Source organism: Corella eumyota, chromosome 5 (genome assembly GCF_963082875.1).
Source record: "Corella eumyota chromosome 5, kaCorEumy4.1, whole genome shotgun sequence".
In the NCBI taxonomy this organism is placed as follows: Eukaryota; Metazoa; Chordata; class Ascidiacea; order Phlebobranchia; family Corellidae; genus Corella; species Corella eumyota.
In genome coordinates this window covers 15,041,020-15,057,973 of record NC_137494.1, presented here as the reverse complement: position 1 = coordinate 15,057,973, position 16,954 = coordinate 15,041,020, and the positions used below count along the sequence as shown (strand labels likewise).

Here is a 16,954-nt window from a genome sequence, read left to right as displayed (position 1 = left end):
TCCAACTTGGCTGCCTTAAATAAACTGGGTTAATACAAATCAATAGCCAGCCATACGATCAGCATTTTGATTGTCATAATATGGTTGCAACTTTCAACTAATATTTGCTTAATAATTTACACTCACACCACAAATAGAAGTTTTATTTTTTTGAAGACTAAAATACAGACTGTTGGTGAGGCTATTGGCTACTGTTTATTTAGTTAAAAACTTTATATAAGGGTCCAATAGGTAACCTACTTAGCTTTATATTATAAAATTTTTAAACCAAATTTTACCGAGCCTCTAAACGTAAAATACAAAAACTTACATTTGAAATAAGTTCCACAGCTTTCTCATATTTCTTACTTACAACACAAGTTAGTACTTGTTGTATTGTCATCCAATCTTTAGAACTTGAACACTGGGTTTGGTTGGTTAGATATGAAGATAACTTTAAGCATACATCCAACAAATAAGAATCATTTTTAAAACTGTAATAAAATCAGTCAACTATATAAAGATATTTTTTAATTTATTAGCAAGGGTCGACTGCCTGACCTAAACAATAACAATAGTTACTTCAACCCAGTCTTGAGTTGCCTGTGGCAGTTTGGGATATTATAGAGATTATAATTGCCCGATAATTAAGCTGCTGATTAAGTGTTGGATCAGCAGGAGTTCATATTGTTTATAGCGCCTTACTCAAGGGCGCTACAGCATAAAAGCAGTGAGTATTGAACCCACGACCTCATGCAGTGTAGCAAGTGGTCTTACCGCTACACCACGCTGCCGATTTAAATTTTTAGAGACATAAAAAAATGAATTAACTATATAACTCGAAAATTTAAATGTTCAATTACTTACCCAACAAATGTATCAAGAACAGCTTTAGCATAACAAGCACAACTTAATATCATCAAAGAGTCATTGTTATAAGGATACAAGTGAGCTAATCTTTGAGCTGTCTTTAATGAATCTTTTTCGTTTGTGGAACTAAATGTAAATTGATAAAAAATTTTAAAACTTATATTTTAGATTAATTCAAGTGGTTAACAAATACTGCAAGATGTAAATAATTAGATTAAACCCAGGACCACAGGTCTCACTCAAAGATGCTACAATATGCTATGTGTGAAAATCAAATCCAGGATCTCAGATCTTACTTAAGAATGTTACAACATGCCACCAGTTGAAATCAAACCCAGGATCTCATAATCTTACTCAAGAATAACCAAAAGTAATTTGTAGGCACAGTTAAATTAATTAACTTACTTTTCTTGCTGCTTGTGCTGTCCAGAAGCCAACATAACTAATGCATTAAGCATCATGATATTTTCATGCTTATTATTCTCCCCAAACACCGGCAACAATTTGTTGACAGATAGGTTTGTATCATCCTTATTATAGTTATGCAACATTGAAGTGGATTGAGTTAATGTTTGAGATACATTTATGTTAGGTTGGGTTAGAATTGCTTTTGTTAGTAATTCTCTACACGGAAAACTGTACGGAAATCTACAAAAAACAGTAATTTTAATAGTAAATTTTTTTATGTTTACATATCCTCGGTGTGGAAAGGTCGACTTCACGACCTGAACATAAAGTAACATCAGTTACCCTGACCCAGTCATAAATTGCCTTTGACAGTTTGGGATATTATTAATCATAATTGCCTGATAATTAAGGTGATAATTACGTGTTGGCTCAGCAGGAGTTTATATCATTTATAGTGCCTACACTCACTACATGGAAGCAGTGGGGACTGAACCAAGAGCCTTATATAGTAAAGCCAGGTGTTCTGAACAACCACTACTCCACACTGTCAGTGATTATACCAAAATTATAAATTTTACCAATACTTATGTAAGTTATATAAAAATTACAAAATTGAATTTACCTATGTACAAACTTTTGTGCTAAAACAATTGCTTTATGCTGATCAAGAATCATGAATGCAGATATTGTTAACATACAATTCAAATTGTTTTTAGGATTTTCAACCAGGTTACATTCCTTGTTTAGTTTCTCCAATAAATTTTGAGTTGTTGTTTTGTCTCTGGTTAGAATTGCTAAATATGAAAAAACAATTTGAATTTTTTACAATACTTTTAAATATTGAAGAAATTAAACCAAGACCTCAGGTCTTACATAAGAGTGCTTTAACATGCCAGCAGTGAGAATTAAATCCTGGATCTCAAGCCATACTAAAGGATGTTACAACATGCCAGCAGTGGGAATCAAACCCTGGACCACACGTCTTACTTAAGGATTCTACAATATACCAGCAGCGAGAATCAAACCCAAGACTTAAGAATCACTTACCTTACAAAGACTTAAAATCACTTACAAAGACTTAAGAATCACAACGTTTTCTACAATTGTGCCCTCTACTGATTTATTATAAAACACATCTTAACCCCATAATCACCTGTTTAATGGCTGCCATCTGGTACACAGTGTACACTGAAGAAGGATTAAGTTTGTGAGCTTGACTGAAGGACTTCCAAGCTGCAGTGTAACTTCCTCTGTTTAGATACCCTTCACCTAAGCATTCCCAGCATATACTATAACATAAAATATAATACTTATTATTTCCATATTATTTAAAAAAAAAAAAATTGTTTTATTGGGTAAATAACAACAAGCATTTATTTGTTGTGACAATGTTTTTTTTTAGTTATTTTTTTGTATATATCTTTATTCTTAATGTGGGAAAGTCGAATGCGCGACTTTAACATAAAAAAACATCAGTTACTCCGACCCAGTCTCGAGTTGCTTTAAGCAGTTGGAGTTATTATAGAATATAATTGCCCGATAATTGATTAAGTGCTGGCTTAGGGAGGGTTCATACCATTTATAGCCCCTTACTTAAGGGTGCTACAGCATGAGAGCAGTGGGGATTGAACCATGATCTAATGTGTGGTGTAGCAAGTGTTCTTACCACTCCGCTAAGATGTTACAACCAGCAACTTAAAAGCAGCCAAAAACATGAACAAAATATTAGATTTTAATCAAGTATTTAGTATACTATTGATCTCTACTTACTAATCGCTGGCATCAGCTCTTAATGCTGCTTGAAAGCAAGTTATAGCACTTGTTGTTTCTTTAGTTTTCAACCGACATAATCCTAATCATAACCAAGCCCATTTCTGTCCACCAGGGGCACTAGAGTTCGTGATTTTCTCGTACAAAAGAATAGCAGAATCAAAATCACCTAAAATTTAAAAAAAAATTTAATTGTGAATTGATAAAAATTTTTTAGGATTAATTTTTTTATATATCTTTATCCTCGATGTGGAAAGGTCAAATGCGCGACCTAAACACAGAGTAACATTAGTTACCCTGACCCAGTATCGAGCTACCTGTGGCAGTTTGAGATATTATAGATTACAATTGCCCGATAATTATAACACTGATTAAGTGTTGGCTCAGCAGGAGTTTATATAGTTTATAGCGCCTTACTCAAGGGCGCTACAGCATGAGAGTAATGGGGATCGAACCAACGACCTCATGTAGTAAAACCAAGTGTTCTGACAACTACACTACTTAATAATTAAACTTTAAACCTTTATTGGTAAGCAGATCAGCTAATGCTGCTCCAGCTTGATCATTAAATGGATCCAAATCTAAACACTTCTGATAACATTTCTTGGCCCTCAACAAATCCTTACTAATATCTCTGTAGTAGTGACCAATGTACAAGAAACATTCAGCATTGTATGGGTCCAATTTGGCTGCCTAAAAATAAACTGGGTTAATACAAATCAATAGCCTGCCATTCGATCAGCATTTTGATTGTTGTAATATGGTTGCAACTCTCAACTAATATTTGCTTGTGATAATTTACCCTCACACCACAAATAGCAGTTTTATTTTTCTGTAAGCCTGTAAATTGGACATACATATCTACTAAGCTTAATCATATAGAGATGGTGTGATATGTTTTACTACTAAATTATTGTAATAGGATGAGTGTAAGTGCTAGTGAACTAAAAAACTATCAGCGAGGAATCGACATTATCACCTGAGATTTGGTAAAAAAATATTATTTTTCATATATTTAGAAAGTCAGTCATTCCATATCAATTTAAAATCATAAAAGAAGAGAAAAAATAGACAATATCCTAAGGTCAATGATACTTTAAACTTAAATTAAATTAAGATGAACTAAATGAAATTTAAACAAATCTAACCTTTAAAAAAGTGGCCAAGCATTTTGATTTATCTGTTCTGTACGCTTCATCTTTTTTCCACATTATTTTGGCTAAGTAAAAATGGGAATCAAAACAGTTTGAATTTTCCTGGCAAAGTGTCGTCAGTTCAGTAATAACATCAACTTGGTCATTTTTCTAGAAATAAATATAATGATAAAAATATAATCATCCAGGTTAACAATGTCATAAAATTTTTGTTACCCCGACCAGTTTCGAGTTGCCTTTTTTTTGTATATATCTTAATCCTCGATGCGGGAAAGTCGAATGCGCGACCTAAACATAGAGAAACATCAGTTACTCCGACCCACTCCTGAGTTGCCTGTGGCAGTTTGGAATTTTATAGATTAAAGTTGCCCGATAATTAAGTTGCTGATTAAGTGCTGGCTCAGCAGGAGTTCATACCGTTTATAGCGCCTTACTTAAAGGCGCTACAGCAAGAGAGCAGTGGGGATTGATCCCAGAACCTCATCGAGTGTAGGAAGTGTTCTAACAACTACAATACCATGCTGCCAGAGCAATTGAACTTATATATATACAAACTTTACAACCACAACTTGTTTTAAGCTCATGTAGATATTAATTGCCGGATCATTTATATAATTTGTATATTCAGTACAAAAATATTCACCAGAAAATGTAGATAAGTTGTTAAACTTTCTATAACTGGATTGTTGTCCATTAAACGTTGTCCAATTTCTAAATATTTCGCTGCTTCTTTCAATTTGTTTAAACTTATCATCAACCTTGAGATCCCAATAAGAGATGGAATACAGTTTGGTTCAGCAGCTATGAACTAATAAAATATATTTTAATATATTTAGATATCATAAATTTAAAAACAATTTTAGATGACAAAAATGTTAAAATACACTAGTTCAAAAAGAGGCTATGAATGCCCCGATTATCAGGCAAATACAATCTATTGCTACACCACACATGAGGTTGTGGGTTCAATCCCCACTGCTCTCATGCTGTAGCGCCCTTGAGTAAGGCACTATAAACGGTATGAACTCCTGCTGTGCCAGCACTTAATCAGCAGCATAATTATTTGGCAAATATAATCTATAATATCCCAAACTGGCAAAGGTAACTCGAGACTGGGTCGGGGTAACTGATGTTACTCTATGTTTAGGTTGTGAAGTTGACTTTCCCACATCAAGGATAAATTTCTATTTATCGTAAATAGCACACAAATATCGTAAATAGCACACAAATAATAAATGTTAATAATAAAACTTACAAACTGAAAATATTCTTTTAGCTCCAAACCATGATTTTTACATGCTACAATAACATCAACAACAGATTTAAAAAATGTTTCGGATTTTTTACATGATTTAACCATTTCAGAATTTTCTTTTAATATTTTGATTGCTTCTTTATAGTTTTTAACTTGGCAATAACTTTTTGAAAGAATTGTGATAATATCAAAAATTTTGTCAGCATTTGATCTGCGAAAAAAAATACATTTTTAAAACTAAGTTGATATCTTTTAGTTTAAAAAATGATTAAATTTAAAAAATTATATCTATTTTTTTAAATAAACCAGTCAGTGTAGTGTAGTGGTAAGAACACTTATTACACTAAATGAGGTCCTGGGTTTGATCCCCACTGCTCTCATGCCGAGTAAACTCTTAATTAGCAGTTTAATTAACAAGCAATTATAATCTATAATATCCCAAACTGTCGTAGTCAACTCGAGACTGGGTCGGAATAACTGTTGTTACTCTATGTTTAGGGCAACAATTAAACAAAACATAAAACCTTACTTATCAGATAAGTATGGTGGCCTATTAGTGCCACCACAATTTTACCTATAATTTTAGATAAAGCTACAAAAGTAAACGCATTTGCAAACGTAAACGCAAAGTCAAACGCATTTGCAAACGTAAACGCAAAGTCAAACGCATTTGCAAACGTAAACGCAAAGTCAAACGCATTTGCAAACGTAATCGCAAAGTCAAACGCATTTGCAAACGTAAACGCAAAGTCAAACGCATTTGCAAACGTAATCGCAAAGTCAAACGCATTTGCAAACGTAAACGCAAAGTCAAACGCATTTGCAAACGCAAAGTCAAACGCATTTGCAAACGTAAACGCAAAGTCAAACGCATTTGCAAACGTAAACGCAAAGTCAAACGCATTTGCAAACGTAAACGCAAAGTCAAACGCATTTGCAAACGTAAACGCAAAGTCAAACGCATTTGCAAACGTAAACGCAAAGTCAAACGCAATTGCAAACGTAATCGCAAAGTCAAACGCATTTGCAAACGTAAACGCAAAGTCAAACGCATTTGCAAACGTAAACGCAAAGTCAAACGCATTTGCAAACGTAAACGCAAAGTCAAACGCATTTGCAAACGTAAAGTCAAACGCATTTGCAAACGTAAACGCAAAGTCAAACGCATTTGCAAACGTAAACGCAAAGTCAAACGCATTTGCAAACGTAAACGCAAAGTCAAACGCATTTACAAACGTAAACGCAAAGTCAAACGCATTTGCAAACGTAAACGCAAAGTCGAACGCATTTGCAAACGTAAACGCAAAGTCAAACGCGATTGCAAACGTAAACGCAAAGTCAAACGCATTCGCAAACGTAAACGCAAAGTAAAACGCATTTGCAAACGCAAATTTTGTTTTTCCGACCTGGCCGAAGAGTGCCAGTGCCAAGTGTTTCCATTCCAAAAAACGCATTTCTTTACATTTAATAATGCAATTTTCCATTTAAAGGGTATTAATTTTATGCAAGAATAGAAACTTTCTTTATTTTAGACATATGTGTTTGGTGATAATAAAAGATACTATTATTTATTAAAATTATACACATTAATTTGGTAACACTAAAAAGCATTTCCGCTTCACTGATTTGTGTTTTGGATTTGGCTGTCGTTTAGTACTTGCTTATCATTATAAATCTTACCAAGAGCAAATTTGTATACACGACAGAAAAAATAAAATATGATTATTAATTACTAGTGTATAGCTTCAAAAGAAAAGTTTATTTCAAACTTAGTAACAGGCAGCTAATAATTGTTAAAGGTAGTAAAAATGGGTCAGCTGACAATTGATATAAAACATGCTAGTGATGTGCCATTGCCAGATTACAAAACAAAACTTTTAAATATAGTTTTTAAAATAGGCTAGTTAAAATGACAGATATGTGGAACAAGTATAAGGAAGAAATGAAAAGAAAACGGTCAAAAGAACCTGAAACCAAAACAACGAGTAAGTTAAATACATCCCAAATTATTCAACAAAAGAGCATTACCATCCAAAGATGTAGCCCTGAAGTCTCAGGTAGAGCTCAAAAATACTCAAAAATTGGAGCTCGTGAGTTTGTTCCGTATTTTTTTGATGAGGTAAGCATTGAAAATATTAAAGAGGCTTGCAACAGTCATTTTTCATTTATAGAAGAAGATTTAACCTGCGATAGTGTACCCTTCTTTCCCAATTACCCAATTTCAGAGTAGTTTACATTCGTGCTATTTCAGAAAAAATTAAATTAGTCCCTAATATTGAAATGGATAAAATAAGTGACCCAATGTCTTTGCCTTTGATTAAGAAAAAGAAAACTAGTAAGGACATCAGACAACAACAGCCTTGTTTGGAAATAAATTACCCTATTCCAAAAAGTTTATCTGTAATGGAAATGATAAAGTTAGGAAATGTTTACGAGGCCACAAATACAAAATTAAAAATCTCAGATTTCAATATTTTGAAACTGATGTGGACTTCTGAAATAGAAATAGACATTAAGATGGAAAAAAATAATTTTAGTGAAGGGGGTTTCAGAAAGGCCTATAAAGTGCAATCTTCCTCTAATATATTGCCTGGCACTTGGGTACTGAAAAAATATCTTCCAGAGACACTGGGTGCTTTAAAAGCAACAAATCAAACTCCAGAAGAGCATACGCGAAAAATTGTCCAAATGCATATGCTTGCAACCAATTTTGCTGCACAATTGGCAAAAACTGCTCAAGCATTATCTAATAAACAGTTTGGATATGTGCCAAAATACACTAGAATTTATTTTGGAAAACTTTTAAATGATGGGGATTGGGAGTTTGTTACCATAGAGGAATACATAGAAGGATCTTTTAAAAAGTACATATCAAATGATGGTAAAAAATGTGGTGACACTAATGCAGTTGCATTTCAAAAAGCTGCTTGTTTAGCCCACTTCAGTTATTCCCATTCTGATCAGCAGTTGCTCCTCACTGACCTCCAAGGCGGGATTTTAACATACACAGACCCTGAAATTGCATCTCTAAATCCAATAAATGATGACGGAAGCACACATTTTTGTGCTGGAAATATAGGACCAACTGCAATAACTAACTTTATTGCAGACCATGAATGCAATGATTATTGCAAACTGCTAGATTTAAAGATGTAAATGTTTTTGTTTTTACCCAATTTAACCATGACTTGTTGTACTGCTAGTAAAAGTAGGTGAAAAAATAAACTATTTAAATACACTGAACACTGACAATATTTTTTAGACTGAAATTTTACTTATCTTTATTAAAGTGTTTATGATTTTACATTTTCTCTCACTTTTATATGTTTGCTGTATATATAGATAAAATAAACTTGTGTTCCAAGAATTAATTTGATTATTTGAACAAATTCCATACAGTTCACTGAAAATTACACAAATGAATACATAGTAATTTTTTAAAATATAAAGTGAGGGACATTATTAAGTTTAGATACAACAGCTTGTTTCAATAGCAAATAAGTTTCTACACACTTATTAGCAGATAATTGATAAGGGTCGGCAACACAGTTTTCAAACATACTCCTTTGAGCAGGTAACAAAAAATCATTGGGAACTTTAAGTACTTCTGATACATCAGCAACTTCCTTCAATTGAACATCTGTTAATGTTTGCCCTTCAAAAATATTAAATGCCTTAGCAACTTGACGTGTGACATTTGATCTCTAAGCATGGAAACTTTACAACATGTTGTTCTTATATTGCTTTCGTGGAATGATTTTAAAACAAGTTAAATAACATGCGTTAAAGATATTTAATATACATGGTCTGATGCATTATTAACTATAACTAACCACACTTTCTAAGTCCATATTTTTCTGGAAAATTGTATATATGATCAGGAATGCCATCAGGAAGATAAGTACTTTTTTGATAACGAATTCTATGGGTGTTCCAGTTATTGACAAAATCTTTCATCTCCCTTTCCAACACAGGTATGTACACAAATGCAAGTGCATCTCTGTTAAAAAGAAATGCATCCTAGAAAAACTTAATATATTTGGTTGGGAGTGTGATCTTTACCGGCAGCGTGGTGTAGTGGTCAGAACACTTGTTTACCATACACAGGGTCTTGGGTTCAATCCCCACGGCACTTAATCAGCAGCGTAATTATTGGGCAATTATAAATCTATAATATCCCAAACTGACACAGGCAATTCAAAACTGGGTTGGGGTAACTCTTGTTACTCTATGTTTAGGTCGCGCATTCGACCTTCCCACATCGAGGATAAAGATATAAAGGCCTATATACATCTTACCTGTCTAGGGCACTTTCAGGGTTGTAATGGCCATTATCTTTCAAAAACATTAATTGGCCTTTAAAATATTTTTCAAGTCTTTCATGCAATTCTTTCCACCATCTCTCAATCTATGTAAAAAATACACCACACTTTTATACACCTGATGTATAATAGTATAAATAGGATAAAGTATCTTTATTCCCCGAAAAAAATTATAATATATATATACAATTTTACAATACTATTTTATGTATATATACAATTTATATATAGTTTATAAGATAACAAACTTGATTTGAAGTTGATTTTCCATAGATGACTGTATTGCCCGCATTAGTAGCAATCTCAGAATACTGTCCTCTAAGAAATGCATGCATTGTAGCCATAATTCCAGTTTCTGTGCCTTTGTCAAGTCGAATAAATTTTGCAATAATTTTTTTCTCATACAAATAGTCAAAGTACCAACGTCCTATTAGTTTTGGGTCACAATTATCTTTCCAGATTCGAAGCCATAACAGCTTACGGCTGGCTGTATCAATACAGCCATAAACAGCTAGAGGAAAGGTACTTCTTTGAAAACCCATTAACTTACAATGTCCATCAAGTGAATGCACCCAATCGGACCCTTTACTAGTAAAATACCCCTTTTTAGGCCTTTTTTTTCCTGGTATTCTTGATTGAAGGCCTTCTGGGTCCAATTCTGACATTGCTGCATAGACAAGATCTCTTGGCACATTCATATTATGTTGAATTCTGAGTTTCTGTTGCATGGCTCTATATCCCAAAAATTTACCTGGTCCCTGAAGTTCCTTATGTACTGTTAGCTTGACTTCGTTTAAAGATATCGTTCGATTAGTATAAGTTATATTAAAATGTTGAAGACGGCGGCAGAGAGTCCTTAGGCTCCATGTATACTGAGGAAAGTCACGTTTAACAAAGTCAAGTATTTCTTTTCGCTTAAATAGTTTCTTTACTAAATCTTGTAAATGAGTGGCCAACTTATCATCACTTTTCCAATCAGGATTTACTAAATCATGTTTGGGTAAAGACATTTTAAAACTCTAGAGGGAACCTTAAAGGCCATAAAAACTGTTGGAATTAGAAAAAAATAAGTTACACAAACTCTGGTCTGCTGCTAAGCCAAAACCATTCGACAAGAGGCCAGCAACTATAATCAATAACATACTAAACAGGCAAAGAAAACTAATGACTAAGTCGCAGTAACAAAGATGTGAGTGAAGTTAGCCATTGCACATCCAGGAAAAAAATTAAAACTGCAAGCAACTTAAAATCTGATCACCTAGCTGCCTAGTTAATAGTCACCTTTAGTGTCGTGGTAGCTTAAGTTACTACCCGCCTAGGACTTGTATTTACCTTACACCTTGATATGAATGACAACAAACTTGTACAAAAACGCAATTTAAGAATTCTTCAGCAATCATGCGTTTTACCAGCTCATGACAAACATAGTTTCCAGTTAAATTTCGATAAATATTAAAATATTTTATTACAATTCTACACTTTGTATTTTTAAATTGCTTTTAATGCATATAAATAATACATTGCAGATGAATAAAAAATAGTTTTTTTAAATGTTTAACAACTTTTAACATTTTGTGATGGAAACACTGGCACTGGCACTCTTCGGCCAGGTCGAAAAAACAAAATTTGCGTTTGCAAATGCGTTTCACTTTGCGTTTACGTTTGCAAATGCGTTTGACTTTGCGTTTACGTTTGCAAATGCGTTTGACTTTGCGTTTACGTTTGCAAATGCGTTTGACTTTGCGTTTACGTTTGCAAATGCGTTTGACTTTGCGTTTACGTTTGCAAATGCGTTTGACTTTGCGTTTACGTTTGCAAATGCGTTTGACTTTGCGTTTACGTTTGCAAATGCGTTTGACTTTGCGTTTACGTTTGCAAATGCGTTTGACTTTACGTTTGCAAATGCGTTTGACTTTGCGTTTACGTTTGCAAATGCGTTTGACTTTGCGTTTACGTTTGCAAATGCGTTTGACTTTGCGTTTACGTTTGCAAATGCGTTTTACTTTGCGTTTACGTTTGCAAATGCGTTTGACTTTGCGTTTACATTTGCAAATGCGTTTGACTTTGCGTTTACGTTTGCAATTGCGTTTCACTTTGCGTTTACGTTTGCAAATGCGTTTGACTTTGCGTTTACGTTTGCAAATGCGTTTGACTTTGCGTTTACGTTTGCAAATGCGTTTGACTTTACGTTTACGTTTGCAAATGCGTTTGACTTTACGTTTGCAAATGCGTTTGACTTTGCGTTTACGTTTGCAAATGCGTTTGACTTTGCGTTTACGTTTGCAAATGCGTTTTACTTTGCGTTTACGTTTGCAAATGCGTTTGACTTTGCGTTTACATTTGCAAATGCGTTTGACTTTGCGTTTACGTTTGCAATTGCGTTTCACTTTGCGTTTACGTTTGCAAATGCGTTTGACTTTGCGTTTACGTTTGCAAATGCGTTTGACTTTGCATTTGCAATTGCGTTTGACTTCGCGTTTACGTTTGCAAATGCGTTTGACTTTACGTTTGCAAATGCGTTTGACTTTGCGTTTACGTTTGCAAATGCGTTTACTTTTGTAGCTTTATCTAAAACTGTAGGTAAAATTGTGGTGGCACTAATAGGCCACCATAGATAAGCGCATCAAACTTTCATAAGCAAAAATCTTGTCTTTAATATTTTCTTTCGTTAAATTCCCCTTCCAATGTTTTGTAAACAGGTTCCCCAATCCATGGTAAGCTAACACTTCATCAGGTGATAACTTAATAGCAGAGTGGTAAGACTCAAGTGAGTTTTTGAGTTGAGATAACTCAGCATAACTTAAGCCAAGGAAAACATGAGCATTGTAGTTGTGAGGGTCGCTGTCTAAAACCTCCTGGATTAAAAACAAAAACAAAGTTAATTTTAGAGCTTTGTCAATGAAGAATGTTAAAATATTATTGATTTTATAAAATCAATTCTTGTTATTAACAATGAATTTGACATAAAGCAGTTAAATCATGTTATAAAATGAGTTTAACTACGCTTTAAAATAGGCTTTAATAAAATTTTTCTACTATTTTTGCCAACTTTTTAAAAAAATATACCAAAAAATGTTATTATTTTTGTTCACTAATTTACAGCTTTTGAAAACTGGTTTAAAACCTGTTTAAGCATTTATGTAAGAAGATTTAGTAAGGTTTTATTGGTTGTATAAAGTTATTATGACCAATATTAGTAAGTTTAAAGTTTTTTGTTTAAAATTTTAAAGGTTTTGTGATTTGTCATGATCTCATACCTTGTGTATAAAGTTATATATATTTAGTTGTCGAAAAATCATAAAAGGTTTTAACAGATAATTACTTACATTACAATGTGTTATTGCTCCTTCAAAGTTTTTCTTCTGAATTTCCTGTTTGGCAAGTTTTAAAGCAACTTTAACTTTTTTACTTGACATTATTTCAAAATAATCTAAATTCATTTAAAAAATATAAAAAAAATATGATTTTTAAAATCGGAAAAATTTAAAATTAATTTTCTAATACAAAACAGCGATTAGAACCAAAAAGATTTCAACTTCGCGTTTAATATAAGGACTATAAAAATTACTTATGCCCTAACTTTTCATTGTTAATTAAATATTTTGATACCATATCGCAAGACGTTCAACCTAACAATTGTTAGATTTACAATTATCAAGAATGCTTTGGCATAGAAGCAGTGGGAATTAAACCCAAAACCTTAAGTGGTCAAGCTTTGAATCGTTACCGAGTGCTTGAAAATGATAAAATGATTAATATTATTATTTATGATATCGTTTAAAATTTAACTTCTTGCATTTAAAAAGTTTAAAGTTGTTGGTAATATATCAAGAATGTTTATCATTATTAACTATGACATCACTACTTATGACATCATCACCTTTGACATCAGTATTATGACATCATCACTCAATCATCCCTCCAAGTCACTTCAACTTCATCGGTTCGAAACCTTTGCGTACACCAAGAATCTTCCAACAGAGTTTGCTTGTCAATTAAATTAAACCCAGATCTGAACATCTCCCAACCTGCCTGGGCTATCATTGCCCCATTGTCAATACAAAACCTCATATCAGTGGCATACAACTTTGCCTCTCTCTCCTGGGTCATAACTTCCATCATTTCCTGAAGTCGCAAGTTACAACCCACCCCTCCTACTATTAAAACTTCTTCGGACCCACAATGTGACATTGCTCATTCAGTAATTTCAACCAGCATAGCAAAGAGGGTTTCTTGTAGAGAATAACATAAATCTTCAGGTGAATATTCGTGTTTTTTACTCCGAACTAAATCCTCAATAAACGAAAGAATCCCTGAAAAAGACACATCCATACCTTTTACTGTATAAGGTAGCGCAATATACTTGCTCCCTTTCTTAGCAGTTTGTTCGATATTAAACCCAGGACTTGGGTCATTTGAAATATGAAGAATTCTCGCAAAACGATCGAGACAGTTACCGACAGCAATATCAATCGTTTCACCAAATATTCGATACCTGTTCTCAGAATAAGCTATAACTTGAGTATTACCCCCAGACACATACAACACAGTTGGGTTATGTGACCCCGTAATTAACCGTCCCATTTCTATATGGGCAATACAATGGTTAACCCCAATTAAAGGTTTATTCCATATTTGTGCCAGAGTCCTTGCTACCACTGCTACTGACACTAAAGGAGCTCCCATCCCAGGACCTTTAGTGTACGCAATACAATCAATATCCTTGTAAGTTAACTTTGCTTCGTCCAGAGCTTGTTTAAGAATCGTTAGAATCCATTTTCGATGATGTTCTGCTGTTTCGCGCGGTAAAAACCCTTCGCCAGGCGGTGTGACGTAGGTATGCCGTGGATTCGATAACACCTCCCCGTCTCTAATTATCCCGATCCCTAATTTATTAGCACTCCCTTCAAATCCTATCACAGTCAACGTCATAGTTTGTGATTAAATCAACTTTAACGAAAAATACAAAGCTGTTAAAAATGCAAAAATGATGTAAGACGGGAAATCCCCTAATAAATCTCAGTTTTTTTTATTTAATTTATCCTCAAAGTTTATGCTCGAGCATTGTTTCAACCAATACAAAACTAATGACAAAATTGTATTTCTATTACATCTTTAATTTTATAGAAAATAAATTTAAACTAATTTATTAAAATTAAGCATGAAAAGTTACGTAAAACTTCACGTGATTTCAGTTTACGTACACTTAAACGGAAAGGAGAAAACTCATATAACGTAAACGCGTAGCTTTTTATCATTGACGTAAAAAAGACCTTAACATAAAATAACATTAGTTACCTCGCCCTAGTAGCAGTGATGGAATATTAAAGATTATAATTGCTGCTGATTAAGTGTTGGCTCAGCAGGAGTTTATAATACACACGAGGTCGTAGGTTCAATCTCCATTGATCTCATGCTGTAGCGCCCTTGAGTAAGGCGCTATAAACGGAACGAACTGCTGAGCCAGCACTTAATCAGCAGTATAATTATCAGGCAATTATAATCTATAATATCCCAAACTGCCACAGGCAACTCGAGACTGGGTCGAAGTAACCAATGTTACTTTATGTTTAAGTCGCGCATTCGACTTTCCCACATCGAGGATAAAGATATATACAAAAAAGGCGCTATACACGGGGCGAACTCCTGCTGAGCCAGCACTTAATCAGCAGTATAATTATCGGTCAATTATAATCTATATAATATCCCAAACTGCCACAGGTAACTCGAGACTGGGTCAGAGTAACAAATGTTACTCTATGTTTAGGTCGCGCATTCGACTTTCCCACATCAAGAATAAAGATATATACAAAAAAAAATGTTTAAAGCGCCAACTGAATATTTGTTAGCAGGTACCGACAAGTTTTCAATATATACAATAAGGCTCAGATGGGTGAAAGAGAACGAGAATAAACGATAATATTTAGTCAACGGAACTTTCTTAATCAACATTGGTGCCGTTGTTCGAGCGCTGATTACAAAAGAAAAAAGCAGTTTCGAAATACATCAATAACAAACCTAGCATTGAAACAGAGAAAGGTAACTAGGGAAACGATATCGCTATATTGTAAGACTGGCGCCTTAGCAATGAATTCAAAAATACGCTTGCCTAAATTGGTTACGCAAAAACGAGTAGGTCTTAAAGCAGGCTACGTCGACTTACGTTTAACATAGGCTTAAATATACTTGCCCGTAGAGCTATTTCTAGAACTCTCTACAATACAGTTTAAAGCCCTACTTTATTTAAAAACTCTATAAATATCTACAACAACATAAAAAGGTATAAAATAACACAGCAATTTAAAATAAAGGTATAATGAATTCCTATTAAAATGGCATGTTTATATAAAAATAATTTAATAAATTAAGCATAAAAAGTGTCTTTAAAATCACGAAATACGATTTATTTATGAACTTAAATCGAGCGTAGAAAACTTACCTGGAGTAAACGCCGAATTTCAACTAAATATAGGGTTTAAGTTATATCAGGTATTGTGAGAGGTGATATTGACAACTTTTAAATAACTACGGAAAGGCTAAAATTGATGAATACGATCGAGAATAAAAGAATGTTTTTAGTCTGTGGTTTTAACTCTTTTACAACATTGGAGCGTTGTTTGAGCGCATAACACAAAAGAAAGAACTAAAGGGTAACTAGGTAAATATTAATGCTATAGTATAAGACTGACGCCTTAGCGATAAAATTATTTTTATTCGTGATAAAGCAACGAAAAGTTAGCATCTAGTAATACTAAGCATATCTTTAAAGTTTTAACAATTTGCAAAATGGCGAATAACGACGTTCCACCGATTAATGTTAATGTACATGTTCATAAACATGATAACAGAGAGATAGAAACGAATATAGAATATGCAGGTAACTTTAAACTTTAACCTAATTTGTGTAAGCAACACTTTAAACTTAAAATAAATATTTAACTTTGCAGACCAAGTTACTCAAAATGTCGTTCTTCAAGAAAATGCTAGAGATGAAGAAAATGCGGGTAATGTTGGAGCAGACAACGTGACCGATTCGCAAACAACTAAAGCAGAATTATCGTCGTCTATGTCACATTTAAGCACAACTGCAACCCAACCAAAACAACAAATTGGTAAGTTACCCCGATATAAAAATAGATTTACAAAGTTTTAAGTTTTAAATACACTAACATTTAATAAAAAAACAAATATATAAA

The 16,954-nt window shown here is 33.5% G+C and overlaps 2 protein-coding genes and 1 pseudogene across 2 annotated transcripts; 1 reads left to right on the top strand and 2 right to left on the bottom strand.

The window, feature by feature from the left end:
* Nucleotides 1-7,232: 7,232 nt before the first annotated feature.
* On the top strand, nucleotides 7,233-8,592 carry LOC145753588 (myosin heavy chain kinase C-like). Its single transcript, XM_082569992.1, has 2 exons — nucleotides 7,233-7,526; nucleotides 7,688-8,592. The coding sequence occupies exons 1-2, from the start codon at nucleotides 7,346-7,348 to the stop codon at nucleotides 8,590-8,592; spliced, it is 1,086 nt and encodes a 361-aa protein (XP_082426118.1). The 5' UTR covers nucleotides 7,233-7,345.
* A 210-nt stretch (nucleotides 8,593-8,802) lies between these two features.
* On the bottom strand, nucleotides 8,803-13,225 carry LOC145752482 (uncharacterized). The gene is made up of 5 exons (XM_082568779.1): nucleotides 13,085-13,225; nucleotides 10,007-12,613; nucleotides 9,735-9,844; nucleotides 9,270-9,436; nucleotides 8,803-9,091 (listed from the first exon to the last, which is right to left on the bottom strand). The coding sequence occupies exons 2-5, from the start codon at nucleotides 10,766-10,768 to the stop codon at nucleotides 8,874-8,876; spliced, it is 1,257 nt and encodes a 418-aa protein (XP_082424905.1). The 5' UTR covers nucleotides 10,769-12,613; nucleotides 13,085-13,225; the 3' UTR covers nucleotides 8,803-8,873.
* Nucleotides 13,226-13,667: 442 nt separating this feature from the next.
* On the bottom strand, nucleotides 13,668-14,690 carry LOC145752331 (tRNA N6-adenosine threonylcarbamoyltransferase pseudogene; annotated as a pseudogene).
* Nucleotides 14,691-16,954: the final 2,264 nt, after the last annotated feature.

What these genes read in the sequence shown, in the direction of transcription:
- LOC145752482 (XM_082568779.1), bottom strand. Translation starts at nt 10,768, where the DNA reads ATGTCTTTACCCAAACATGATTTAGTAAATCCTGATTGGAAAAGTGAT. An exon ending in CCTGAAAGTGCCCTAGACAG is followed by an intron (nt 9,437 to 9,734) that starts GTAAGATGTATA and finishes TCTTTTTAACAG; the next exon opens with AGATGCACTTGCATTTGTGT. An exon ending in ATATGGACTTAGAAAGTGTG is followed by an intron (nt 9,092 to 9,269) that starts GTTAGTTATAGT and finishes ATATTTTTGAAG; the next exon opens with GGCAAACATTAACAGATGTT.
- LOC145753588 (XM_082569992.1), top strand. Translation starts at nt 7,346, where the DNA reads ATGACAGATATGTGGAACAAGTATAAGGAAGAAATGAAAAGAAAACGG. An exon ending in ATACTCAAAAATTGGAGCTC is followed by an intron (nt 7,527 to 7,687) that starts GTGAGTTTGTTC and finishes GTGCTATTTCAG; the next exon opens with AAAAAATTAAATTAGTCCCT.